The 27,752-nt window shown below is 40.2% G+C and overlaps 1 protein-coding gene across 10 annotated transcripts in view; it reads left to right on the top strand.

Annotated features, from left to right (window-relative positions):
- Positions 1-27,752, top strand: part of birc6 (baculoviral IAP repeat containing 6) — a 96,066-nt gene that overhangs the window by 35,958 nt on the left and 32,356 nt on the right. For 6 of the 10 annotated variants that reach the window (XM_084393482.1, XM_084393488.1, XM_084393483.1 and 3 more), the window contains exons 44-65: positions 158-288; positions 361-512; positions 615-1,180; positions 1,574-1,749; positions 2,052-2,148; positions 2,228-2,422; positions 2,534-2,734; positions 2,910-3,189; positions 3,325-3,581; positions 3,788-3,896; positions 4,439-4,663; positions 5,023-5,917; positions 6,368-6,511; positions 7,994-8,123; positions 9,107-9,238; positions 9,614-9,775; positions 10,255-10,428; positions 13,910-14,106; positions 14,260-14,560; positions 16,935-17,152; positions 19,814-19,978; positions 20,062-20,227. In XM_084393482.1, the coding sequence (XP_084249608.1) occupies positions 158-288; positions 361-512; positions 615-1,180; positions 1,574-1,749; positions 2,052-2,148; positions 2,228-2,422; positions 2,534-2,734; positions 2,910-3,189; positions 3,325-3,581; positions 3,788-3,896; positions 4,439-4,663; positions 5,023-5,917; positions 6,368-6,511; positions 7,994-8,123; positions 9,107-9,238; positions 9,614-9,775; positions 10,255-10,428; positions 13,910-14,106; positions 14,260-14,560; positions 16,935-17,152; positions 19,814-19,978; positions 20,062-20,227 (5,073 nt within the window). The remainder of the gene's footprint in view (positions 1-157; positions 289-360; positions 513-614; positions 1,181-1,573; positions 1,750-2,051; positions 2,149-2,227; positions 2,423-2,533; positions 2,735-2,909; positions 3,190-3,324; positions 3,582-3,787; positions 3,897-4,438; positions 4,664-5,022; positions 5,918-6,367; positions 6,512-7,993; positions 8,124-9,106; positions 9,239-9,613; positions 9,776-10,254; positions 10,429-13,909; positions 14,107-14,259; positions 14,561-16,934; positions 17,153-19,813; positions 19,979-20,061; positions 20,228-27,752) is intronic. The other 4 variants (XM_084393480.1, XM_084393487.1, XM_084393489.1 and 1 more) reach the window with 1 other exon arrangement.

Below are 27,752 nucleotides of genomic sequence, written 5' to 3' on the forward strand. Positions count from 1 at the left end.
GACCTGCAATTCTATATGTGGGTTTTCTCTGGGGGAATCCTGCCAGCTCAGCAGATCTGTGTTGTGTTGCCCTGCTGCAGCCTGATTATAAAAGCAAACAGTCTTGTAACCCACTTTCAGATTAACTGCTCTTATAACTTCTGTGTGACATCTGCAGCCTCCAGCAGTGGGATGGGTGTGCAGGAGAGCACAGCCCAGCAGATGGTGTCTGACCCCACACTTGTGCACGTGCTTGTGCGCTTCCTGTCTGGAGGAAACCCTCACGGCACTAGCCAGCACAGCTCACAGGTATTGAGCTTTTAATGAACATGCACACACATGACTGATTTCATAGAAGTATATTTGGCAAGTGCCTCTCAGACTCCTCTTCCTCTCTCTTCCCAGGTCGGCCCCACTGCAACACAAGCCTTGCAGGAGTTTTTAACCAGGTTGCAGGTGCATCTGTCCTCCACATGTCCACAGATGTTCAGCGAATTTCTGCTTAAATTGTTGCACATTCTGTCTACAGAGAGGTAAATGATTGATCCAACATTTATGTAATTGAACTGGTGCTTGTTCAAAATTTGTGATTTTTGTTTTAAATAATTTATTTATTTTTTTATCTTTTTTTATAGGGGTCCATTCCAGTCTGGTCAGGGTCCATTAGATGCACAGGTTAAGCTTTTAGAGTTCACCCTGGAACAAAACTTTGAGGTCGTTTCTGTGACCACCATCTTGGCCGTCATCGAATCAGTCACCTTCCTGGTTCATCACTACATAACTTGTTCAGAAAAGGTGGTCTCACGCAGCGGTTCGGACAGCTCTGTGGGCGCCCGTGCTTGTTTCGGGGGCCTGTTCGCTAATATCATTCGCCCCGGCGATGCCAAGGCTGTGTGTGGTGAGACCACACGAGACCAGCTAATGTTTGACCTCTTGAAGCTGGTCAATGCTTTGGTGATGCTGCCGCTTTCGGGTGATCGGGAGTTCAGTGGGAGGCTGCCCCCAGCGGGCGGAGCCACTGACAGCGTATCAGATGAAGAAAAAGTGTGTGGAAGCAAAGAGTGTGGGGCGGCAGGCACAGCTCAGAACCAGGGACCAGCAGCGGGTGTCGCAGACCTGGTTTTGGCCAATCAGCAGATCATGAGTCAGATCTTGTCAGCTCTGGGACAGTGCAACAGCAGTGCCATGGCCATGATAATTGGTACAGAAGTTTATTTAAAATTAACAAAATAAATATTTTATATTAATAATTCTGCTAAAATTTTTGGGTCAGGAAAATTCTTTAAGAAATGAATTACTTTTATTCAGCAAGGATATATTAAATTGACAAAAAGTGACTGTAAGGACAGTTATGTTACAGAATTTCTATTTCAAATAAATGTTCTTTTCATCCTCATCTATTCGTCAATGAATCCTGAGGAGAAAATATTATCACAGCTGCTTTCAACATTAATAAGAAGAAATGTTTCTTCAGCACTAAATCAGCATATTAGAAGGATATTATACATTAGGATGTTTCAAATATTTGAGTAGTAGTTTATATTGAATATAATGCATTCATTCTTTTGCTAATGTGTTTTCTCTCTCTGTCTAGGTGCTAGTGGGCTTCACCTAACTAAACATGAGAACTTTCATGGTGGGTTGGATGCCATCTCGGTGGGTGATGGCCTCTTCACCATCCTGACTACTCTAAGTAAAAGAGCCACATCCGTCCAGGTCATGCTGCAGCCCATTCTCACCTACATGGCCTGTGGTTATATGGGCCGACAGGTACGACTCGGCACAGAGGAAGTGAGAGACCACAGAGTTTACTCTGTGACGATTTTAAGAGCCAGGACTTTTTCACACATTTTATTATGCAAAATTAACTAAACACCACAAAACATGATCTATGCTTGTATGTTGTAGTCTAAAAAACATTAACACATATTCAAACAACTTTTCAAATTTTGGATTTCAGTATTTAAAAAAAGTAACACTAAAACACTAAAAAACAAAAACACTAAAAAAGCCCTCAATATACTGCCACTGCATTTTGTGAATGCTGAGTGCTTTTGTTATTTTTTTTACAGGGATCTCTATCAACATGTCAGCTCTCTGAGCCTTTACTGTGGTTTATTTTGAGAGTGCTTGACACCAGCGAGGCTTTGAAAGCCTTCCATGACATGGGTATGCCAGCACTAACACTTTCAGAAGAGATCATTTTTGAACTGGTGTGTATGTTCTGACTCTGTGTGCGCACATTTAGGTGGTGTTCAGCTCATCTGTAACAACATGGTCACCAGCACGCGAGCCATCGTGAACACTGCACGCAGTATGGTGTCCACTATCATGAAGTTCCTGGACTCCGGACCTGGAAAAGCAGCAGATGGCAGCCTGAAAGCACGAGTGCTCACCTCAGAACCAGACAACGCAGAAGGACTGCACAACTTCGCCCCTCTTGGTACAGCAAGCACTCTTTATTTTAAGCCATAAGCTCCGCCTTTTCATATAAACGTCAGTTTCTTAAGCATTAAAATGATTTCAGTTCATAGTTTCTGCTGTTCCCTTGCAGGCACCATCAACTCCAGCAGTCCCACAGCACAGCCAGCGGAAGTGCTTCTGCAGGCCACGCCCCCACATCGACGAGCCCGTTCTGCTGCTTGGTCCTACATCTTCCTTCCTGAAGAGGCCTGGTGCGACCTCACCATCCACCTGCCCGCTGCCGTTTTGCTGAAGGAGATTCACATACAGCCGCACCTGGCATCCCTTGCCAGTGAGTGTAGCCGTGTAGCCCTGCCCACGATGCAATATCTTTGGTCCAAAACCCCACTTGACACAGCTGTATATTATATTTGGCCCATATATGAAGCTTTCCATACTATTGAGGACTATTCTAAAGTCTTTTAGGATACTAAATGCTTCTCTTTCTCTCTCTCTGTCCTTCCCAGCATGCCCATCCTCAGTGTCTGTGGAAATCAGCGCAGATGGTGTGAACATGCTTCCCCTGTCAACCCCAGTCATCACTAGCGGTCTCACCTACATTAAGTTCCAGCTGGTAAAGGCAGAGGTGGCGTCTGCTGTGTGTCTGAGGTTGCACCGGCCGCGGGACGCCAGCACTCTGGGCCTCTCGCAGATTAAGCTTCTGGGCCTGACTGCTTTTGGAAACACTTCCTCTGCCACTGTAAACAATCCTTTTCTTCCCTCTGAGGACCAGGTCTCCAAAACCAGGTATTGAAAATATTTTTTTTCACCAAGTAACATCTAAAATAATCTAAACTAAATAAAGTTTAGTAAGTTGTTCGATTTCCTATTTTAAGTCTCCATCTATTGTAATATCCCATTTTCTCTCTCTCTCTCTCTCAGTATTGGCTGGTTACGGTTGCTGCATCATTGTTTGACTCACGTTTCTGATTTGGAGGCCATGATGGCCAGTGCTGCTGCTCCTACGGCAAACCTCCTGCAGACCTGCGCCGCCCTCCTCATGTCCCCGTACTGTGGCATGCACTCGCCCAACATCGAGGCGGTGCTGGTGAAGATCGGCCTCCAGTCCACACGCATAGGCCTCAAACTCATTGACATCTTGCTGCGTAACTGTGCTGCTTCTGGCACTGATTTGGCCAGTAAGACCCGCCCACTCGTTTCCATTAAGATTGTTTCTCCTCAGTGCTTGACTGCTTTATCCCAATTGTAAACACTATCATGCTGATTATGTTTAGGCTAGTTTTGAGTACAGAAAAAAGTATGTTATGTCTTTTATATGATTTGACATCATGATTTAGTTCGGCTTTCCTTTTTATCTGATTGGTGGTTATGTTTTTTATTGTAGATCTGAACAGTCCGCTGCTCTTCGGGAGGTTAAATGGCCTGTCGTCTGACTCAACCATAGATATCCTCTACCAGCTTGGCACTACTCAGGACCCCGGTACCAAAGACAGGTCTGTAATGGAGTTCATTACAGAGTCCAGAGTCATTTCTGCATGTTTATTCTCTATATCAGTGGGTCTGAAAAGCCCTATATATATATATATATATATATATATATATATATATATATATATATATATATATATGGTCTTGAAGAATGGAGTACCATTTTAGAAGTCATGAGATGTTAAAATGTAAATAATAGTGGAAATATAAGATATTTGTTTAATATATATCTTTTTAAAATATATGACTTTTGTAATTGATGTTTTGTCATAATGACAACTTAGTATCTCATTTTGAATGGTTTCATAATTGACCTTTATCTCATGATTTCCATTTAAGTCATGATTTCATTTTCACATTTTATGTCATCATGATTTACTTTTTTGGCAATGGGCATCCATATATACATTCCACATTTCTGTATATTGACTTTTAAAATCTTCTAAAAGCTACTCTGTGTTATACTGTTACATCGGTACATGAGTTCATACACACTTTTTTGTGGTTTCTGAAGTCTTCTGATGGCTATGTTGTGAATGTGTTGTAGGATCCAGGCTCTGCTACAGTGGGTGTATGACTCCTCCCGGGTTGCGGCCCTGAAACAGAGTTCTCCGTCAGGCTACGTGGGTCCGAATGCTGCGCCCTCACGGGAATACGGGTTGCTCATGCCGTCCCCGTCACACCTGCACTGTGTGGCGTCGGTCTTATGGCACAGTTATGAGCTGCCAGTGGACTACGACTTGCCCGGACTGCTCAACAGAGAGCTTTTCGAGTGAGTCCACACAGATAAACACACTTTCTTTTTGCGGTCTCGCAGTGCAAATTGTTCAAGTAAAAGTTTTGGATGAATTTATGATCATGCCTAAGGTGTGTTTTGGCACTCTGCATTGGGAGAGGCTGAGAGTAGATATTCCGCTCTTACTTTCCTGCACTCTTCTATATTTCATCCTCACTTCAGGTATGAATACTTTATGCGTACCAAGTAGAGCAAAGTGAAACAACCTTTGCTGTGTACGGGGAGCAAATACAACTCTGACGGCCTTTAATACAAACAGTTGTGCATTAATAAATCATGAGGTTGTTTTTGAACTATTAATTCAAGAGCTTCTTCTTTTTCTCCATCTCTCGCAGGTTGTTGTACAACTGGTCCATGTCTTTGCCCTCTAACTTGGTTTTAAAGAAGGCTGTGGATAGCTTGCTTTGTTCCATGTGCCACATCCACCCTAGTTACTTCTCTCTGCTCATGTCCTGGATGGGTATTGTGGCGCCCCCTGCTGCCCAGACAAATGCACAGTGCCGTATGGCCATGACGGACGATGGCAAGAAGCAACATGACTTAAACAGTGCCGCCTCCCTCACAGATGACTCCAAACATGCTCGTACACCGGTAATCGTGCCCATCTCCCTCTCAGAGTGCCAGCTTGTGACCCTGGCAGCTGCATCCCAGTCTCCTGGTGCCATCCAGCAGCTGTTGGATTCCGGTCTGCCTTCCTTGCTGGTTCGCAGCTTAGCCGATCTTTGTTGCAACCTGTTGGTCAGCGCGGACCTTCCCTTGCCTGCAGGATTCTCCACACAGGCTGAAAGACGCCCATACGCACACAACCAACCCTCTTCATCCTCAGCAAACAGGCCGCCATTGTCTCCTGAGCTGGCAGCACCCGTATTGCGGTTTTTAACAGAAGTAGGAAACAGTCACACCATGAAGGACTGGCTGGGTGGGCCAGAAGTGAACCCGCTCTGGACAGCACTGTTGTTTCTCCTCTGCCACTCTAGTGCCAGTGGGGTCGCTAATGCCAATGCAAACACCAGCAGCAGCAGTAGCAGTATTTCTGGGCACGGTGCATCAGCCAGCACCTCACACGCCAGCGCCGCACCTCACATCTCAGGGGCGTCATACTCACTGGCGTCAACGAGCCGAAGCAGTGGACTCACCACCCAGCAGAGGACAGCCATTGAGAACGCCACAGTGGCTTTCTTCCTGCAATGCATCTCCTGCCATCCAAACAACCAAAGGCTCATGGCACAGGTGTGTTTAGGATGCTTTTTCGTTTTACATTTTTTATAAACGATGAATAAAAAAAAGGATTTTTTTCACATATTAAATGAATATCTACACACTATAAATTATATCTACTACTACACGTTGAATATATAAAAATGTTTTCTTCCCCAAAATAATTTGTTGTTAATTTAATTAATTTTCAACCCAGAACTAATGCCTCCAAGATTATCTTCAGAAATATATACTTATATAATGTGTATTAAATAATAATGCATTTCACCTGGCTCAACTTTTTCACACTTGCTGTCTGCCATCCTTATATTTGAGCCCTGTTTGTACGAAATAGCCAAAGCTGTTATACTTGGCTACTAGATATTTCTTGCATCATACACTTCATACAATCAACTGAATGCTTTTAGAAAGAGATTAGTGCACATTACATTGAACTGTTTTTTTTTTTCTTTGTTTGTAAAGGTTCTGTGTGAGCTGTTCCAGTCAGCTCCTCAGCGAGGGAACGTTCCGGTCTCAGGGAACATCTCTGGATTTATACGTCGGCTTTTCCTACAACTCATGCTCGAAGACGAGAAAGTTACTGTCTTTCTTCAGTCCCCCTGCCCGGTAGGTATACACACTCACACACAAAAACACACACACAAAATGCCATAACATGTGCTTTGAAAATCCATCTAAGCTGAAACGTTGCTCTTTTGAGCCATTATTTTATTTTATATAGAAGTTGTTTTGCTTGGTTAGTCTGTTAAATGATTTATTACTGTTGCTGTAAAGCTCAGAAAAGCCTCTCCACTTACAAGGAAAATTACCCTGACCTTTACATCATCTCAGAGGGATTTAAACCTCCACTGCTTCTGCTCTGCTGTTCTTTTCAAGGCTTATTGTGCTGTTGCTGTAGGTGACCACTAGGGGGCAGATTTATCCTCAAAACCTTGCCAATCATGCAGAAGTCCACACTCCACACACATTGCCGGATGTTAGGAGTACTTGTACTAAGTTGTTTAGCTGGAGAAAATGGCTAGTCTAGTGGAAAATAAAGAGTAGTTTGTCTGAACAGTACTGGAAGGGGCAAACAAGAGTGTTTGGGAAAATCCTTTTTGCAATTCTGTTTGGTGCCGCTAGTGGTGAAGCAATTATACACTTCACCTTTAACATAATCTAAATGTTGGAGGACATAGCCAGCTCACCCCTTTGATGACACGTAGAGTTATGCCTCTTCTGCAGCTGCCAAACCGGAACGATGCCAAATCGTAAAGACCCAAGATGTCTTTTTTTAGCTGGCGAGTCATTCACTCCGCTAAATTACTGTGGGATCATGTGCGTTTCAGATCAGATTAATCATCAGGCTTTCACAGACAGTCCCGACAGAAGGGCTCTTAAAAGTTAATGTTTACACATTAGATCAAGCCAGTGCTGATGATCCGGGGCGTCCTCTCAAAGGCAGGGACGTCATTTTTCAGACCTTTTTCACCCTTTCAGACGCACCTTCAACTCCATCTCCGAGTGGAATGAAGACGTCTGGAGTCTGGATCACCCATTTGGAAAGGGGAAATCTTCAGAGATGCTTTTGTGGTTCTTTGTTTTAATGTCATGTCATATATTGATTTATTTTTATTTTTATTTGACATTAGCAGGACTTCCAAATGCCATTGCTTTCATATTCCTCGAGTTTGTTTTTCTCCATAGCTGTAGTCTTATAAAAAAAAAAACTTCATAATCAATATACTTAAACACACATTCTTGAAAGATACAGAGTTGTAAGACAAAAGAAAATATGGATTCTTTGTTCACAATGAAGAGAAATAAAGATCACTCTTAAGATCAGCATGCAGATGTGACAGAAATGTAATATTTGTTAGTGATAAGATGAGTCACCATGTCCCTTTTGGAAATTATTCTATAGGTCCATTTTAATGAGAAATTGAATATCTCACCTAAAATATAACACCTATATGAATATAACACCTGAAGATCATCTTTATGCAAATTTCAACAAATATGCTTGTCCATGTACTCATATATGAGTAATATAGTCACACACTATTAACTTGACCTGTTTCATTCTGTTTTTCTTTTTCTCTGCTTCAGCTGTATAAAGGACGCATTAATGCCACTAGTCATGTGATCCAGCACCCCATGTACGGAGCGGGGCACAAGTTCCGCAAACTGCATCTGCCCATCTCAACCACACTGTCTGAAGTATTGGACCGTGTCTCAGGTATGAAGACATTGTAATACAATACCGTTCAAATAAAAAAAATTATCATTGTTTTTACAAAAATATTAACTGTTTTAACATTGATAATGAAAAATGTAGTCACCAAATATAGTTTTTACTGTATCTTTGATCAAATAAATGCAGGCTTGGTGAGCATAAAAGAATTTTGACAAAAAAATTGGAACACTCATTGACCTTATTTGTTTCTTTAATCTTTATTACTGAATATTTAAAGACATTCAGTGTTCAGAAGCATATTCGTTTTGGAAAATATCTTCCAATAATTGTAACATTCCACTGGTATCAGTTTCAAAATGTTGTATTTGTGCCACTCTACAAAAGCGGTCTACAAATCAGACACACACTGTGTACAGTTACATTAATAAATCTTCACACTCTATACACCAGTTAAGCTGAAATACTAGAAATCGCATTTCCAGCAGTCTCATTTTATATGCACTATGCAGCAGTCTCTCAGATCTGTTAGATCCAGCTTTTGCCACATCTTCAGGCTTTCAAGGTCTAATGCACAAAGCATGTAGGGCTGGAACTGCCACATGGCATGGTCATCAGCATGTGTGTGTGTGTGTGTGTGTGTGTGTGTGTGTGTGTGTGTGTGTGTGATGAATGGCTTGTCCCCTGAGACCTTGAGCGTGGCAGATATAGTCTTCGGTTCTTTTGAGACACGCAGTATGTAAGGTGTCCAGTCTTGGAGCCGTTCTCATACTCGCGTCACTTCCACTGATGGAAGACCCTCACAGGAAGCGCAGCATGTTGTTATCGTTATAGATTGGTGTATCTTCTCTGGCATATTACATCTTTACCATCAATAATTCATATTATCAGTTAAGCTGACATGTCATATACATTGATGTATATGTCTCTAAAGGGAAATGTACTGCAGGCCAGTTGAAGAACATGCGCGCACACTCACACACACTATGAAATAACATTTAAAGATCTTGCATTTCTTTACCCTTCAGACACGCCCAGCATCACAGCCAAACTGATCAATGAACAGAAGGAGGATAAAGAGAAGAAAAACCATGAGGAAAAAGAAAAGATGAAGGCTGATAATGGTTTCCAAGACAACTACAGTGTCGTTGTTGCCTCAGGTACTGTTTAACTCTGTCTTCTCAGCCCAATCCTGGCATCCAGCTAACAACCACCTGAAATACCCTAGCAATCACCCAGAACACCCTGTCCACAACCTAAAACACCCTAGAAACCAGCTAACAACTGGAACACCCTAGAGACTGCATTAGGATGTGCTAAAGCTTTAACACACTGTCTAACACACACACACACATTGTTTCTTGGGAGTTTTGTGTAGGCAGGCAGTTAAATTTTTTTGAAATGTTTTTATGGTTGTTCCCTAAAGGTTAACAATATATGCTGTTAACTCAAGCTAGCATTGTAGTTACTGAGATCTTTGATCTATAGTTTACCCATGTTGCATCTCATCTTCATTCTTTCTTTTTATTTTTCAGGTCTCAAGTCTCAGTCAAAGAGGGCCTTGTCCACTCCTCCCCGTCCCCCGTCTCGACGAGGACGTGTCCTCAGTGACAAGCTGGCAGCTTCCTCAGGAGTCGATCCATCTGCCAAAACCATTAGTGTGCCTGTCTTCCACCTCTGTCACAAACTTCTACCGGGTACAAACACACACTCTAGTTCTATCAAGCGCTCACATTCTGTCCGGTCCTCTCACCCACTCTGTACTCTTTTGCGTTCCTCCTCATCTCTCACCTTTCGCTCCTCCATACTGATTAGAATGAGAGTAGAGGTCACCTTAGTGCCTGTCCCAGTCTGCCTGCCACTTCACCTCACTGCATTTATTCAGACATGCAGAGAGTTTGATGAATGTCAATTTCAAAGTTTCATTCTATCCCTCTCATCTCTCGTTGTCTCATCTTATCCTCTGTAAAGAGCCTTCAGCACTTGGTAAGGCATTTAATTTCGAATCCAATAACATCACTAAACAGAAAAAAAAAAAAAAAGAAGTTTTTGAACTCCACTCCCTCGCCTGCTGTTTGGTTGAAAAAAATGACACGCATCTGATTCTAACAAGGTTCTGATTTATCAATTGAGATCAACTTTTTAATAAACTCTGGCTTAAACCTTTTCTCTCCAGGTCAACCATTGCCACCGGAGATGACCTTGGCCCAACTGCTGACACTGCTGTATGAGCGTAAACTTCCTCAGGGATACCGCTCCATTGACCTAACGGTCAAACTGGGGTCAAAGGTCATCTCAGACCCTGGCCTCTCCAAGACCGATTCCTTCAAAAGGCTCCGTACCGAGAAAGGTATACAGAAATCTCACATGCAAAGACATAAGCATAAGAAAGACTTTGTCACGGACAGTGGTGTTGTTGTTGTTGTTAACTAAATCTATATATTAAAAAAATCATTAATTTAAATAAAGCTGATAAATTATAAATATAAAAATTTTAATGGCAAATGCTGAAATAAATTTATATTAAACTAATAAAATTAGTAAAACTAAACATAAATTAAAGCTAAATCGGAAAAAAAAAACTAAAACCAATAAATATAACAAAAACAACAAAATTACTAAAACTTTAAATAAATTCAAATGTAAACTGAAAACATACAAATAAAAGCTAATAAAAAATTTGAAAAAATACTATAATAGTCTATAAACAAGACTATAATGACACTTGTCACAAAATGATAAACTAATGTTTGGTATCAAAACAGATTACTTGATTCAATTAGATTCTGATTCACAAACTTTGATTTGATTTGATCCATATTTATTTAGGTATTTCGGTTACAATCTCCATTTTTCTTGCCCATGAAAGAAATTCACTCTCTACTAATGCTATAACAGTTGAACCTGCTCATAGGAATCAGACTACCCAGACTACTATATGATTTTAATGCACTAAAAAGTACAGGCTCATACGAGTTATTCATTTGAAACTCAATAGAAAGTAATTTCTTGCCATTATTTCGTTATAGTCTGTTTTCCTACCCAAAATTCTTCTGCAGTTTTTAGCTTCCCTCTCCCACATATCCCATTTTCTGCCAGCCCAGGGAAAAAATAGCCTGATTGTCCACGCGTGTCTGTGCTTGCGTGTGCCCACACATTTCCCCCTTAGTGTCCTGCATCGTCAGATGTCAAATGATTTTCTTTGCTCTGTCAATGATGTGTTCATGCTCTCTGAGGGATACAAAAAAATGACAGCTGCCTCCCTACCCGGTAGCCAATACTCTTGATTGGTTCTGCCCTGTTGGAAAGAGCAAATATTCATACACACATACACAGAGTTCCTCCTCAAGCTGATGATGTCAGCTCAGGTGAATCTGCTAACACAGGCAGAGTGCTGGATGTCAGCTGTGACAGGAAATTGTCCCGACAGCATCCTAATCGGGCACGACAAAACGTCAAGCAATGAATCTCTTCTTCTGTGCAATCTAAGGGTAGGTTTACACGGCAGCGATGTACTAAAAATGGAAAAAATTTTCCTTTACAGACGACAAACGCTGTGTTGTGCATGCCAGGACAGTAGTTGGCGAGGTCACTTTGTAAAGAAACACTACACGCCTATAGACTGAACACGTCATCTGACACGCATCCAATTTTCTCCCAACTCTTTGCGTTCATTGAAGTCTTTTTTAACTCATTTAAGATTGTGCTTACGAGGATACACGCCTTGCATATATTGATCAAATATAAATCTAGTTGAAAGTTTGTTGTATGCTGCTACAATCTAGTTGCAACATACAAATCCGATGTAGAGACAGTGCAGCAGTATTTTACTTTCAGAGAGTACAAAAAAAAGCAGTTTGACATTGGAAAGTTGCCACGTTGTGCTTTGTTAGGACACTGTGTCAGGGTGTTATATGGGACTGAACCGTAAGCTCTGAAGGTGGAGATCTAGCACTATTTGTTTGCTTCGCTCCGCTGGCTTTTCCGAGCACACTGTGTTCGTTCGTTTGTTTATTTGTTTGGCTCTGTAAGAAGTCTTGAAGCAGCCCGCGTTTGATGGCACCCGTTGAGTCTGGGATCAGATGTTTGCGGTTTAGTGATGGTGCCTGGGGGACTCACCTCACCCTCCGGCTAATTGGCTATCTTAGTCGAGTCGAATCACTGTTGGCGTACCCAACCCTGCTGCTTTTCATGCACTCTTTCATCTCGCATCCCTCCGTCGAGGCGCTGAAAGGATGCTCACCAGCCCATGGATAATCCTCTCCTCTCTTCCTGGAGTCTGTCCATCTCTCAGTGGAGGAAGTGTGTGGAAGACACTCCAACCACAGGCGGTGTTCTGAACCCTTGCTGCCTGTTACTGTGATGTGCCATCAACCTGTTGCCAATGAGTTTGCTCCTGGACACAGACTCCAGACTTCTGAGACTTTCAGATGTGCTATGAAACTAAGATCAAATATGCCCCATTGACTTCCCTGCAGCAATTATGGAGTAAGCGTATTTCACATTCTGCTCTAAAGTGCAGCTTTTTTGTTTTTGTTTCTCCAGCAAGAGTTTTTGGCTTTGAGTTTTACATTCCTCCTCTTTTTACTTGCACTGATCTCAACATCAAAGACACGAAATCTCTGATGAAAAACCGACTAACTGAAATATCAACAGTTAAAAAAAACAACTTTCACCATCCCCTAGAGCTTAAATCAACGAGTAATCTGTAAATACTTGTTCTTTCTCAGTCTCACACTTTTTCTGTTGCTGGCCTTTTCAAAGGACTGAGCAGACTTATATACTCTCTGGGAAGTTGCATCTCTAAATAAATCCCCTTGGAAAACAGCACCTTTGCAAATACAGCTCAAACAAAAAATGCGAATTTGAAATTGAATACGTTTTACTCTAGTGAATGTAAATATTACATATATGAACATATATTTACATATATGATCTTGGGAACTGTAAAGCTTGTGGTGCGGTGACTGGTTTGTGAGTGAATTATTCTTTTCAGCCAGTTCTTTTCAGTGAATCACTTGAACCAGTTCAGTATCTTAATGATTTATTAGTCAATCGAATTAACTTAATAGTTTTTAAAAATCATCATCCAGTATTCATAAATGATTGGAGAGGTCATGGAAAAGTCATCTGTGTGAGGTGCCTGAAACTAAATTCCAGTTATTTTAACTGTACAAAAACAGTCAGTTATGCTGCTTAATGTAGGTATTGTTATCATATTATTTAAATGTATTTATCATAATCATAAACGCAATGATTTGTTGCACAAATAGTTTTACTGTTTACTTTTTGTTATTCTTCTAGTTATTTACCTATAGCAGTTTATGAATCTGAAGTCTTGCACATTCACAGAAAATATCTTACTACTTTGCACAAAAATATTGATACAATGACCTAAAGTATTGATGCAGTATAGTAAGAGAAAGATCACAATCTATCAATGTATGACCTCTTTTTGTCTCCTTGTTTGTTTTAGACATTTAAATGTCTTAAGTAGAGACATTTATGTCGGCTGTAAACTCCATAAAGCCGTGCGATGCTGTTTCATTACTATTCTGACTGTACATTCCCAAACATTTAACAGCCAACATTTCCTGCAACTTTCTCCTCATTCTCTTGCATTGATCCTCAATCTCAGTAAAGGAAAACCCTGATTTACAGGAATAATCTGATTTATGAGAACAGATATGAGCTCTTGTGCAGTAATGGCCGGTTGGACATCATGGTTTATGATGTGAACAATTTAGGCCACTTTATTTACAGCTAGACGTTTTGAGAGTTTATTGGCGACAGATTGAATGATGCGTTTCCTTTCTGCTCTGTTCCTGTAGATCACTGTGAGATGCTAAGTGGCTGTCCGGACGATGAACCAATGACCCCGGGTGACGAGGGTTTGGATGCTGCGGTAGATGACACACTCCTGGAGACCAGCCCTATCCAGTCCCCCTTGCAGGTGTTCGCGGGTATGGGCGGCTTGGCCCTCATAGCAGAGAGACTTCCCATGCTGTACCCTGACGTCATCCAGCAGGTCAGTATCATATTCTACCATGTTGGTAATTTTTTGTAGTTTCACTCCATTTCTGCTTCATAAGCTTGTCCGGTGACCGTACACTCAGGTTAGTCAGCATTTCTGTTAATTTGTATGCCCGCTGAGCCTGTTCGTCCGGATCGTTCTGTGCAGGTCAGCGCCCCAGTTGTGCCGTCCACCACGCAGGAGAAACCCAAGGACAGCGATCAGTTCGAGTGGGTCACCATAGAGCAATCCGGGGAGCTCGTTTACGAGGCGCCCGAGACCATCGCAGCCGAACCGCCGCCTATCAAATCCTCCGTTCAGACCATGTCGCCAATCCCAGCCCATTCGCTGGCGGCATTCGGCCTGTTTCTGCGGCTGCCGGGATATGCTGAGGTTCTGTTGAAGGAGAGGAAGCACGCACAGTGTCTGCTCAGACTGGTGCTGGGTGTCACGGACGATGGAGAAGGAAGTAAGTACCGCTCAAGTACAGGAAGCACTACTTCGGAAATTTGTTTACAGTTTAGCAATCAATTTTGTTCATATAAAGTGAATCCAAGTTTTTGGGGAATAGATGCCTGTTTCATATTCAGTCTGTGTTCACATATCCATTAGCCCTGTATGTAAGTGTGTGTTTTAGAGAGAGATTATTGATTGAAACAGAGCAGACTGATACTGTATGGAACACTATTTTAGATTCTCTCATCAGCAACCCCTGCTTATCTATGTCCGCCATCAACCATTTAAGTCACTGTCTCAGAGACCTGTCAGACTCAGCCCTCATATTAAACAGGCTATTACTTAGTCTTCCATTCAGAAGTTAAGGGTTGGCAAGATTTTGTAATGTTTTTGAAAGAAGATTCTTAAAGGGATAGTTGAAAAAGAAAAGAAAATTGTCATAATTTACTCAACCTCGTGTTGTTTAAAACCTGTATGAGATTCTTTCTTCTGTTGAAGACAAAAGAAGATATTTTGAAGAATGTTGGTAACCAGACAGTTGACGGTAGTCATTGACTTCCATAGTAGGAAAATAAATACTAAGAACTACTAACTTACTATGGAAGTAAATGGCTACCGTCAACTGTCTGGTTATAGTGGAAGCCAAAACGAGTCTTGTGAGCTGGGTTTGCTAATGCTAACGCTAGCGATGCACCCTTGTGGTTCTCCACGTCACAGTTTATGTTCTGAGATAACACTGCAATCTAGGGGACGGGTTTAAACTGAACACAAAGCCACTGACACGAATCTTGGATGTAAACAAACAAATAAATAAATATCGATACAGTATTTTTGAGAATCTATAGACCTTATGCAGCCCCGCCCCTTTTCAGCGCTGCGCTCATTGTCTTTTGACTTCCGGTCTGTATTTTCACAGCGTTTTGCGTGTTTATTAATGAACGGCTCGTTTAAAAATCTTCCCGGTCGATTTACATTTGTTAAGTCATCTGCTTTAAACATTACAGTCCTCATGATAACTTTCGTTAACTTTACATTAAGTAAATCCACTTAAAAAGCGAATTACTCCTGGACAGAAATGCCATATAAATAAACAGAGCGACCGCAAAACGGAAGTTAAAAGACAATTTTCCAAAGATGGCGGCTCCCTTGTTTCTCTGGTGCATAAGGTCTATACAGTATCACCAAACATAATATAGCGATATTGATGTGTATTGATATTTTCTTACACCCTTATTGAGCACCTCAAATGAGAAATGTTTTTGGTCTGGTGCTTGTGAGTGACATTTAACTGAGTTGCTAAGTAACTATGAAGAGCATTTCAGTATCACTTATGAGTGTCCATTTCACATGTTGCCTTAATTGGAAAAGTGCTGCAACTCATTAGGGTTTAGAATTGAGACACTGTGATCCGTCTTAATGGGATAGTTCACTCAAAAATGAAAATTATGTCATCAATTACTCACCCTCATGTTGTTCCAAACCCGTAAGACATTCGTTCATATTCTGAACACTATATATATATATAGTATATTTACATTTACATTTATTCATTTAGCTGACGCTTTTATCCAAAGCGACTTACAATTGCTATATATGTCAGAGGTCGCACGCCTCTGGAGCAACTAGGGGTCAAGTGTCTTGCTCAGGGACACATTGGTGTCTCACAGTGGATTCGAACCCGGGTCTCTCACACCAAAGGCATGTGTCTTATCCATTGCGCCACACCACCACCATATGAACACAGATGAAGATCTTTTTAATGAAATTGAGAGATTTCTGTCCCTCCATTGATAACTACACAACTACCACTTTGACACTTCAAAAAAGTGTAAAAAAAAATATTTTTTTTAATTTTTTTTTATATATATTCTTTATGAACTTTTTGAAGTGTCAAAGTGGTAGTTGTGTAGTTATCAATGGAGGGACAGAAATCTCTCAATTTCATTAAAAAGATCTTCATCTGTGTTCCGAAGATAAACAAAATTCTTATGCTTTTGGATCTGGGTGAGTAAATAATTGAAGTTTTTATTTTGGGATAATTAACACTTTAAATCCTAACATAACCACCTCAGGCCTTTATAAAAAATGCAATTTGTTTAGAGAGGCTCTCTCATGTCCTCACAAACCATCATCTGATAATCAAACTTCTCTAATGGCCGTTATACATTCATACCCTACAGGCAGATACACGCACTACTTAGCATCTCCCCTACGGGAAGCATTGATTGGGTTACTGCGTGGCTGCTTAATTGATTGGTTTAATTGAGCCTGGATTGGCTGTCCACTGTGTATTTCTGTCAGTCTGGACTGTTGATTGGTGTATTATTGAGTGCTATAGTTTAAAAGACACTTTTTCTCATTCTCTCCATTCATCTTTCTTCCTCAAGGTCACATCCTGCAGTCTCCCTCTGCTAACGTTCTACCCACGTTGCCCTTCCACGTGCTCCGGTCCTTGTTTAGCTCGACTCCCCTCACCACAGATGATGGGCTGCTGTTGAGACGCATGGCTTTGGAGATTGGTGCCATCCACCTCATCTTGGCCTGCCTGTCTGCCCTCAGCCATCATGCTCCCAGAGTGCCCAGTGGCAGTGCCAACTCCAGTGAGGTCAGTGTTAACCCACACATCGTTTATGTGTCATTCAATTCACAAAAATGGTCATTGTTGTGCCAGGGAATTTAAAGGGGTAGTTCACCCAAAATAAAAATTATATAGGACTTCTTTTCCTCCTTGAAAAACAGTCACCACCATTTAAAAGTTATTTTTTTTTTATGTAATGTTGAAAACTGTTGTGCTGCTCAATACTTTTGCAGATTTTTTTTTTTTTTTTTTTTCAAAATTGAAATTTCAAAAGAACTGCATTTATTTGAAATAGAAATCTTTTGTGACATTCTAGTCTGAACTTAACTGTTCCTTCTGATTAATGTCTCCTTTCTGAATAAAAATATTCATTTATGTTAACATCAACCAAATCGCGCTTACCCCAAACCCCTGAACGATAGTATAGTATGTGATCTTTTCCATATGTTTACAAAGATTGGTAACAGGAGCTTTAACATCTTCTTAAACCTTATGAGAGAAATAGCAATATCTGATTTGTGAATTAATCATTCTTTTGAGTTAAGTCTTTTCATTGAATCAGTTCACTGAACAGAGCTGAATAATTCATTCACAGTCTGACTGATCTGTTAAAATAATCTGGACTAAAGTTATAAGTGGACTTCAGAGAAAAATTAAGATTATAAAAAAATATGAAGCACCTTTTTAACTTTATTCATTTAATTTGTGTGTGTGCAGTGGAAGGAAAAGACACTCCAGTAAAGACCTTAATGGAGATGTTTTTGTCTCTCAGACTGAGACGTGTCATTTTATTAATGACTGTGGTAGCCACTCTTTACAGACTGCTGAAGGGCTCTTTATTCAGAGCCCTTGCCTTAATGAGGAGTGTGTGTGTGTGTGTGTGAGGGAACATCCGCTCATTCAGGTGTAGTGTAGTCCCATTAAAAGAGAAGGTATAGAGAGAGGATTCGGACAGCTCTTTTACTCATTACATGATTATGTGGAGTCTCACTGGACTGAAATGAAAGTGTCTTCACAAAGGACAACTGCTGCACAATCATAATGAGAAAATAATGAAAAAAACAACCATCATCATCAGACCCCCAATACCAAAGCAAATGACTCATGAAAATCAATATTCTGCCCTTACAGACCAGTTTTATTAAAATCAATTAAAAAAATTCCAATGTTTATGAAAGCTGCATAAATGATAGTCGGGTCAGGGCGGTGTGTTTGTGTGGATTTACAGTTTGGTGAGGGGTGGGTTCAGGGTTGAGGATTTGAATGGTGGCCAGTGGCCTGTCAGAATCATAATGGGTGTCCTTGGGGCAGAAGAAGTATTGGCAGAGCAAATATTAAACCTGCTCGCTCTCAGACGAAGAAGAGCGATGCAGTCAACATGCATTTATTCTGCTCTCTCTTTCGCTTTCCTATTTGTCCCTCCTTCTATGACTAAAGATCTTTGAACAATGCTCATCCAGGTTCAAGTTCGGCCTGCAACCATTTCCCTATTTTCCTCTGTTCCTGCGATCCAAAATAAAGTACAAACTATGTAATGACAGCTGCTTAGGGAAGTGTTTCATTGTGAGAAATTCCGTTTTTCTTTTTTACCACGCTACTAGCCTATTATTCAGATGATGCACAGCTTCTGACCTCATTGTTTCCTCTCATAATATTGTGACATGCTGTCAGTCTTTAGAGGAAGCAGTACATATCAGCAGGACGTCACATCTGGAACGATCAACATCAAACACCAGAGTGAGAAAGGTGTGTGTGGAAGAGAAAGTCTAGGAAACGCATCATTCTTTCCTTTCTTTCTGTCTCTCTCATTTGGAGGAAATTAGTACTGTTATTCAGCAAGCAGGCGTTAAATTGATCAAAAGTGACAGCAATTATACTGGAATGTTACAAAAGATTTCTATCCATAAAAAGAAAAAAAATTATTCAATAATCCTAAAAAAATATATCAAGGTATCCACAAAAATATTAACCAGCGCAACCGTTTGCTCGATCTGATTAGAAAAGGTTTAAACCACCCCTTACAATCCAAATAAAATGTTAATTGGATTTGTCCAAGTCATTCCGATTGACATGGTTACATGTGACTTTTTTTTTTTTTCGACTGTGCTACTAGTCCAATTACAACCGGATTATTGGGGTTCATGTAAACGCAGCTACTGATAATCTTAAGAAATGTTTCTTGAACATCAAATCAGCATATTACAATGATTTCTGAAGGATCACGCGACACTGAAAACTGGAGTTAGTGTCTGTTGAAAATTTGAATAAATGAAAAGGAATACATTATATTTTAAAATATATAAAATTGAAAACAGTTACATTTTTTAAGTTAGTTAGTTATTTTAAATTCTTGGTGAACATAAGAGACTACCTTCAAAACATTAAAACTTTTAACTCCAATGGTTTTAACTAAATTGTGTGACCGCCCATGCTTACATTGATATGCCAATACGGTATTTAGCCTGCCCTGATGAATGATTGGCAAAGAGGTTAGTTTTTTACATGTAAAAGTCTTAAAATATACAGTAACATTAACTTCCCGTTTAATTTGCACTGTCAGACACTATTCGTTTTAATGTAAAACTCAGTTGTGGCTTTTTTGGTGAATGACACTGAGAGGATCAGAGAAAATTTTGAGTGATTTGCTCGTGTGTGAAACATGCAGTTTAGTTTGTGTTTGTTCTGCAGCCACAGGTCTCCAGCGGGCATGTTGGTGGTACCACAGAGGAACAGCAGCTGTACTGGGCCAAAGGAACAGGCTTTGGGACAGGCTCTACTGCGTCAGGCTGGGATGTTGAGCAGGCTCTAACCAAACAACGTCTAGAGGAGGAGCATGTCACCTGCCTCTTACAGGTGTGTGTGTGGAAATAATGCAAGTGAGATTTAGATTTTACGCCTGTTTGGATGTGTGATGGTACATTCTGTGTCTCTGTCAGGTTTTGGCAAGCTATATCAATCCATCTGGCTGCATGGGATCTGGCGAGACCCTCTCAGGAGAAGTCAGAGGTCACAGCAGCTCACTGCTGCCATCTGTCCTGCAGGAACTGCTCAGCCAGTCCTGTCTTATTCCCGCCATGTCTTCATACTTGCGCAATGACTCAGGTAGGACATGTTGCCACACTTGGGATGTGCTCTGTGCTTTACTGTTTGCAAAGTGAAACTGAACACAGCTTTTAAGGTGGTTGAAGAAGATTTTGTACATGACTAAGTTACATTTGTGTGTGCCTGAGAGAAAGACGTGTTATACGTTCCACCTTATGCCTTGTGTATGGAGACAGCAGGTGGAGCTCCTGTCTCTGCTGAACGATCTCTCTCCCTGCCTTTTTATCAACCATGTGTTGTTGTTTTTTTCTCTCAGAAGTTAAAGGGTACCAAAGTATCATTAAAGTAGTTGACATAACTTTTTTTCTATTCTAAGAATTTTAAAGCCATATGATAGTTTTGTCTTAGGGGGCTTTCACACCTGAGCATTTGTTTCGGAACCTGGTGAGTTTTCATCCTTGGTTCGGTTCGATTGAACACGGCAATCATGCTCGGATCCGCACCAAAACATTTGCTCCATTTCTCGGATCTGATTGCAAACGAACAGTCTGCTTGAGGTGTAAATGCAATCCAACCCAACAAACCAACGATCCAAATGGTATTATAATTCATAATGGGAAGTGTGCTATGTAAACAGCAGTAGTGTTTGATTCTGTGAGTGAGCACACCTCTTCATCATAAAATGTTGTGTAATTGCATTTCTCCGTAGGAGAATGCTGTCCTGATGAAGCTTTGATTCCTGCTTTAGCTGCATTATAACATTTGTATAGTGTATGCGTGTGTCTTGTCACTGTTAACCTCTAGACAGCGCTGGGAGATCCAGAGAGAGCGTTTGAATTTGCTGCAGTATTAATAGGAATGTAGTATATCATTTTAACAGTGGGAATGACGGCTACATTCGTATAGTGTTTGCGTATATCTCGACAGTTACAAATAAAGCCACGATAAGCTCATGGAGCGAACTTGTCAATCTTCTTGATGGATGATGCAGAGAAAACTGACCAATAAGAGGACAGTTGTACTCGCATGTGACTTGCATAAACACATTTTAGTACACTTTGAAAGGTTGCCTTGTGAAAGCAAACGGAACCAAGAAAATGCAACATTGTAACAAATTAAATCCCTGTTTTGGAACAAAACAAAATTCTAAAAGTGTGAAAATGCCCTGAGAAACAGACTAAAATTTATATTTATTCACTCCTTGCCAATGCTTGGCATGATCTTGAGAGAAGCAGCGATATCCAATTCATGACTGAATCATTCATTTAAATTAAATCTTTTCAATTAATCAGTTTTGTGAACTGGATCAACAGTGTGAATGATTCTTTTATAAAGCGAACTGATTAGGTTCTCGAGTTCAACTCACTGACTCAATGATTCGGTTGCGACAGTTTAACAGCCGAATGGAGGGGCGAGAATGTCTGTGCATCACATTTAATATGATGTGTTTATCACATTAAATGCTGGATACACTACATTACTCAAGACTACAAATCGAGGCAAAAATCTGGGCAGTCAACGCTAGTTGTCAGAAGTCACAGCTGGTCTTCAGATTTTAAGTAGTTGGAGTTGACAGATTTCATAGAAAATTGCATAGTGTGTGATGGGCACAGACTGTTTTATATTCAAAGCTGATTTTAGAACGTACATTTTCACTTGTCATGCATCTCTGAGCAATTTGGCGCATGTTTCTGTGAGTTTATCAGTTTTGTAGTGTATGATGTGTAGTGTCAGCAAGTATATGATCTGTTCAGGTTTTCAAAAATGTGTAGTGTACTCCAGCTTGAATACAGAACACAGGTGTATTGACTAGGGATGTGTGAGACTAGTCAATTAAATGAATACCCTGATAATGTAAAATAATGAAAAAAAATTTAATCATTAATTAATTATTACATTAGAATATTTCTGCCTCAATACCATGGTTACAGTTAGTGTTACTACATTAAATCCATGGTGAATGTTGGTGATTTGTGGACTGAAAAGCCTTCTATAATTTCATTCATGACACAATCATGTTTTTCCTGGTTTCCATGTCAGCGCTGTTTGATCTGATATGTGTGGTTTATAACAGAATTCTGCGCTGAATTTGAATGCTTCCAACTAGATCTCGCTGCGTTATTAATTTTCCGGCTAATTCAAATGCTTTCTCACTGGATCTCCCAGTGATGTGAAGTAATGGTGTTGCGTGATCGGCCCGCGAGTAAACCTGTTCTGAGCTTGCACTGCGTTGTCTATTATTGATTCGAGCTGATGAATGCTTTTGTTTCATTTGCCATTACATTTTTTTCATATGTAACAGAAATGGCAACTCTTTTCAGTTGGGCAACCTCTTTTTTGGGGCAAAAAAATGTTGTCGCACCAACAGAAAAAAAGGCCGAAAAATGCGACCATTTGATCGCAGTCTGGAGCCCGGTCTGGAACCGAACAACATAACCTTAACGTGCTGACTTGTGTGGACCAACTTTTATTTGAGGAAATGTATAGGCTATTAGGCCTAGGAACACTTAAGTTTATTATACAATGACCATAATGCAAGGCAAGCACGTCGCATGTATCTGATCTATTTTTTGCCGCATTCAGTATGGGATTTGACTTCATTGATTAGTCTATTTAAAAAGGATCGCATATACAGTCCATCTCCGGGGGTGCAGGGGTTAGACTAGTCGGATGTTAGTCGTTGCGCACATCCCTAGTATTGACCAGCACAGCATTGTTTTGTGTCCTTTTTGAAGCTTCAAAGTTCCAGTCCCATTCATTCAAATGGAAAAGAGTGACCAGTACAATATTTTAAAAAGTTTTATATTCCACAGAGTAAAGAGAGTCATATAGGTTTGGAATGACATGCCAACAGAATTTGAATTTACTAAAATTACTGCTCCAACTGAAGCTCTACAGAATTAGTCATTATGTGACTACAGTATTTGTTTGGGCACACAAAACATTCATTCATTCATTCATTCATTCATTCATTCATTCATTCATTCATTCATTCAGTCAGTCATTCATTCATTCATTCAGTCATTCATTCATTCAGTCATTCAGTCATTCAGTTTTTTTTTTGTTGCAGTTCGCTTGTAGTCCTGTGGTTTAAGAATTTTCAAATCTAGGCAAAATATTGCCGGTAGTTTCTCAATTAATATGAACTCGTAAAGCTGAGTATTCCCTTTGTATTAAGAGTCATGAACAAACACTACTTTGTTGCTTTATAGAACCAGACAGTGGTGTGTGTGTCTGTGTGTGTGCGTGCACTGTGAGTGTTTATTTCTTTCCGGCTTAATTAAATAAGCGCAGATAAAACGATGTGTTGTAATTAGCTCCAGATATCAGCTGGAGGTTTCAACCCTACATTGGCATGGTGTGTGTGACTCAAATCAACAAGAACAACACACACACACACAAACACACACAAACGTTAGCTCTCTAAACACGCACAACCAGCAGGGGGAGCAGCAGTTGGCTATTCTCATGAACAACTGGGCCAATAAAAGATTGCGAGAGAGAAGCACGCACACAAAGAGTGTGTGTGTTTTGTGCCCTGAGATTCTTGTGAGAGTGAAAACAGGAAATGAGTGTCTCAGATCACCCCTGCTGTAATAACATCCCATCCACCTGATGAACGGGAGGGAGAAGAGATGAACTGCTGCTTCCAAAAAGCTTTAAGAAATAGCCAAGGGGCAAATAACAAAGAGTACAATAGTATAGAGCTCTTTCTGTATGTGGACGGCCACAAGCACACAATTTTCATTGAGGATGTAAGGTCTGGTCTGATGCACACAGGTTCCAGCAGTCTGTGCCAAACTCCTTTTCTCTTGCTCCCCATCCGGCACGTTCATTTAATACCTTCTCTCAAAGATTATTAAGCTTTCTTTCCCCAGAGGTATTGTCAAACGCGCGTCTTTTCCCGACTCACATCACTTCATCTGCATATTTTTACATAACCTTCTGCTAATCTGATGGTCACACTGTTGATAAATATAGCAAAATTTGTTTTACTCTGCTTCTCGACTGAAAAATTCAAGAATTATTACATTAAGATTTTGAGAGGGGAATTGGTACACTATTACAATTGGGCAGGGGTGTTCAGAGGTGCGGTTTTGTAATTGTGTGAAATGGACCCTTTTCACTTGGGTTTGGAACTTCAAAGTAAAGAAGAACAGTGTAAACTATTTAAAGGGATAGTTCATCCAAAAATGAAAATGCTGTCATCATTTACTCACCCTCATGTTGTTCCAAACCTGTATGATTTCCTTTCTTCTGCTGAACACAAAAGAAGATATTTTAAAGAAGGTTGGTAATTAAACAGTTGCTGGTCCCCATTGACTTCCATAGTATTTTTTTTTTTTCCTACTATGGAAGTCAATGGGGTCCATCAGTCGTTTGGTTACCGACTTTCTTCAAAATATCTTCTTTTGTGTTCAGCAGTAGAAAGAAAGTCATACAGGTTTGGAACAACATGAGGGTGAGTAAATGAGGACAGCGTTTTCATTTTTGGGTGAACTATCCCTTTAAGAAAACGTATTTTTTATCAACCAGAAGAGAAGGTGCCAGATTTGTTGCTCTTTCTCAACTGTGTGAAAGTGATTGAAGGATATTTTAGGGATGCACGATATACTGTTATCATATCAGTTAGAAACTGATATTAGGGATGTTTTTAATTGATTTTCATTGCTCTATATTGAATACACACTGAACATACTGTTCAGAAGGTTGGGGTCAGTAAGATACATTTTTAAAGAAATTAATACTTTTATTCAGCAAGGATGCATTAAACTGATCAAAGGTGACAGTTAAGACTTTTATAATATTACAAAAGATTTCTGTTTCAAATAAATGCTGTTCTTCTGAACTTTCTATTCATCAAAGAATCCTGGAAAAAAATTATTGTTTCCTCAAAAATATTAAGCAGCACAACTGTTTTCAACATTGATTCACTGTGCAGTATAGACAGATTTTTTTATTTTAACAGGAGATTTCACTCAGTCAGTGAGCTTGCTGCTGCAGTTGAACTGAAATGATATCAGCTTTGATTATAAAGGATGCGCTTTTTCTGATATAACCCGTTCAAAATTGTAAAAAAAAAAAGTGTTATTTTTCACACACTGCAAGAGTCTGGGAAGTGACAACGAAATTAAAATGAGGGATTCAATCTGAAACTTTGATGATTGACAACAGACGCAACAAAATTTTTTTGATATGTCAAAATAGATCTGGGCATTTAGTTTTAAAGTATAAAAAGTGATTTAGTATTTTAAACAATTAATTTTTGTTTTAAATGTATTATTTAATTTGACAAACTAGTATAGAATTTTAAAATCAGAAAAATATTGGGTATTGGCCATAACATGAAAATATCACCCAGAATTTTAATCTTGGTGCATTCCTAGTATGTATCTATTCATTTAGAATGCTAGCTGGCTGATTAAAAAAAACAAGAAAATAATACCACAGTCCTGGTATTATCAGTTTGTGTACAAAAGATCAAGCTTTTGTGTTAATGCAGCTCTGTATGACATGCATTTCCTCTTCAACGTTGTTTATTTCCATTTACTTCATATCCCTGTAATGAAAATAGCTAGCAGGGGACTATCACACTCACCTACACACGGCACCCCTGACAACAAACACATGCTAACATATTATGCTAAGGCTTGTGTAATGTTAGCATGTGTTTGTGTGAAACAGGGCTGACGTGGTGCACTCATTTAGTAGGGTGGGTTTTTGAGGTGCTAGAGTCTTTTCCCTGTGTGTTTTCTCGTTCCTCTCTTCTCCCACCCCCTCAATATGGCTCCCTTTTCACTCCAACACTTTATATTTATCTCCTCACCCATGCTTCGTTTCAAAATCTAGTGCTCTGCCTACAGAGACGTTTTAAGGCATCATTGGTGTGCTTTCAAAGTATTGTAAAAGTATTTTGTGTGTGTGCACGCATGTGTCTGTGTTGATGTGGTGGCCTGTGAAGAGCAGAGATGTGAAAAAAGCATTTGTGATTCATATGTCTTTGACCACTGTGTCACGTGTAACCTCACGTGGGCGGCTTGCTCAGGATGTTGACCCCAGGGCATACACACATCCCCCCTGCATTACGCCTGCAAGCTGTATCTAAACTGAATCATAAGTTCCTTATTCATTTGTGTGTGTCAGGAGGCCATGTCCATCAAAATGATGGAAGTGCTTTATTTATGGTTCGATTAAGCTCTTAGGATTGGCAAATGTGGCTATACTAGGCGCCTATTGCAGGTGTAGAGGGTTTAATTTAATCTGAGAGGGTTTACACAGAGTAAACCATCTACATCAGCTTCCCTCTACAATCAAAGCATGTATATACGCACAGTTAAAATTGAGCTACAGTCTTTATCGCTCTGTCCAAGTTTATATGACATAATGAACACTTGAATGTTTGAAGGATTAAATACACATCACCTCTGTCTTTTGGTGCCGATTATACATGCTGGAGAAAAATCGAGCTACAATCACGTTATCGAAGTCTTGTTATTCTTACTAATCTGGCACAAAAAAAACTCAATAGTTCGGTATTAATCAGATTATGGCTTTTACATTATATTTTTTGAAAAGACCAATTTATTTAGTTCCGATTGAAATTTAACTTTTAAAGTTCATGTAAAGTTTCATGACTTACTGACATAAGAGCTGTTTACACTGATCTGAGAGCTGGTGTTAAGTTTTCACGCTGATCTGAGTGCAGGTAGAGAGGTTTTACGCTGGTCTGAGAGCTGGTTTACACAGAGCCATTGTAATGGGGATTTGTATTTGATGATAAGCCCTGCAGGTACATGCTGATTTACAGCAGAGGCCTTTATTACAGCAGTGCCCTGTGGCTTTGGAATTTATTGAGGGACCTGAGACTAAGCGTAAAGCCCTGCTAACATTTCCACAGGCAGATTTTTCTGAGCACATTTCAGTGTGACACATTGTAGCACACTGAGATAGAGGGCAAACACACGCACACACAGCAACTTAATCATTTTCTCGCAAAAAAAGAAAAAATTAAATCACGTGCTCACATTTTCAGCCGTATTTGAATTGGTTGGGGGAGTGTGTGCAAGTCGGAGGCTGTTTAGAGCGCATTTTGAAGTCTCATTCTCATGCATGAAGCCTCCCATCAGCCATTTCTACCTCTCTCTTTCGCATGTGACATGAAAATTGACCTCTGCGATAGAGGTCTTCACAGTGAACCCGAGACCCGTCGACCCGGGACCCGACCCGGGACCCGTACGGGTTCGGGTCTATATTTTAAATTATCAGCCGGGTCCGGGTCGGGTCCGAATTTATTACTTCGGGTCCCGGGTCTGTTTAACATGTGTAATACCCGTGCGATCGGAGTCATTAGATCAGACTCGGAGAAAACCCGGCCGTTATTAGACACTGCTTGTGTTTTTTTTGTAACTTGCAACTTGTAAAATTAGGACACTCAAAATAAATTGCGTTAAAAAGCATATTTTAGGTTGATCCAGCTAGCGTGCATGTGCAGTCTCAAGCGCGTGTCATGTTTCTATGGCAACCAGCAGAGTTTCAGTGAGGGACCGCCAAACCGCGCTTTAGATTTTACAATATAAATTAACAG

This window comes from Rutilus rutilus (assembly GCF_951802725.1).
Source record: "Rutilus rutilus genome assembly, chromosome: 21".
Taxonomy (NCBI): domain Eukaryota; kingdom Metazoa; phylum Chordata; class Actinopteri; order Cypriniformes; family Leuciscidae; genus Rutilus; species Rutilus rutilus.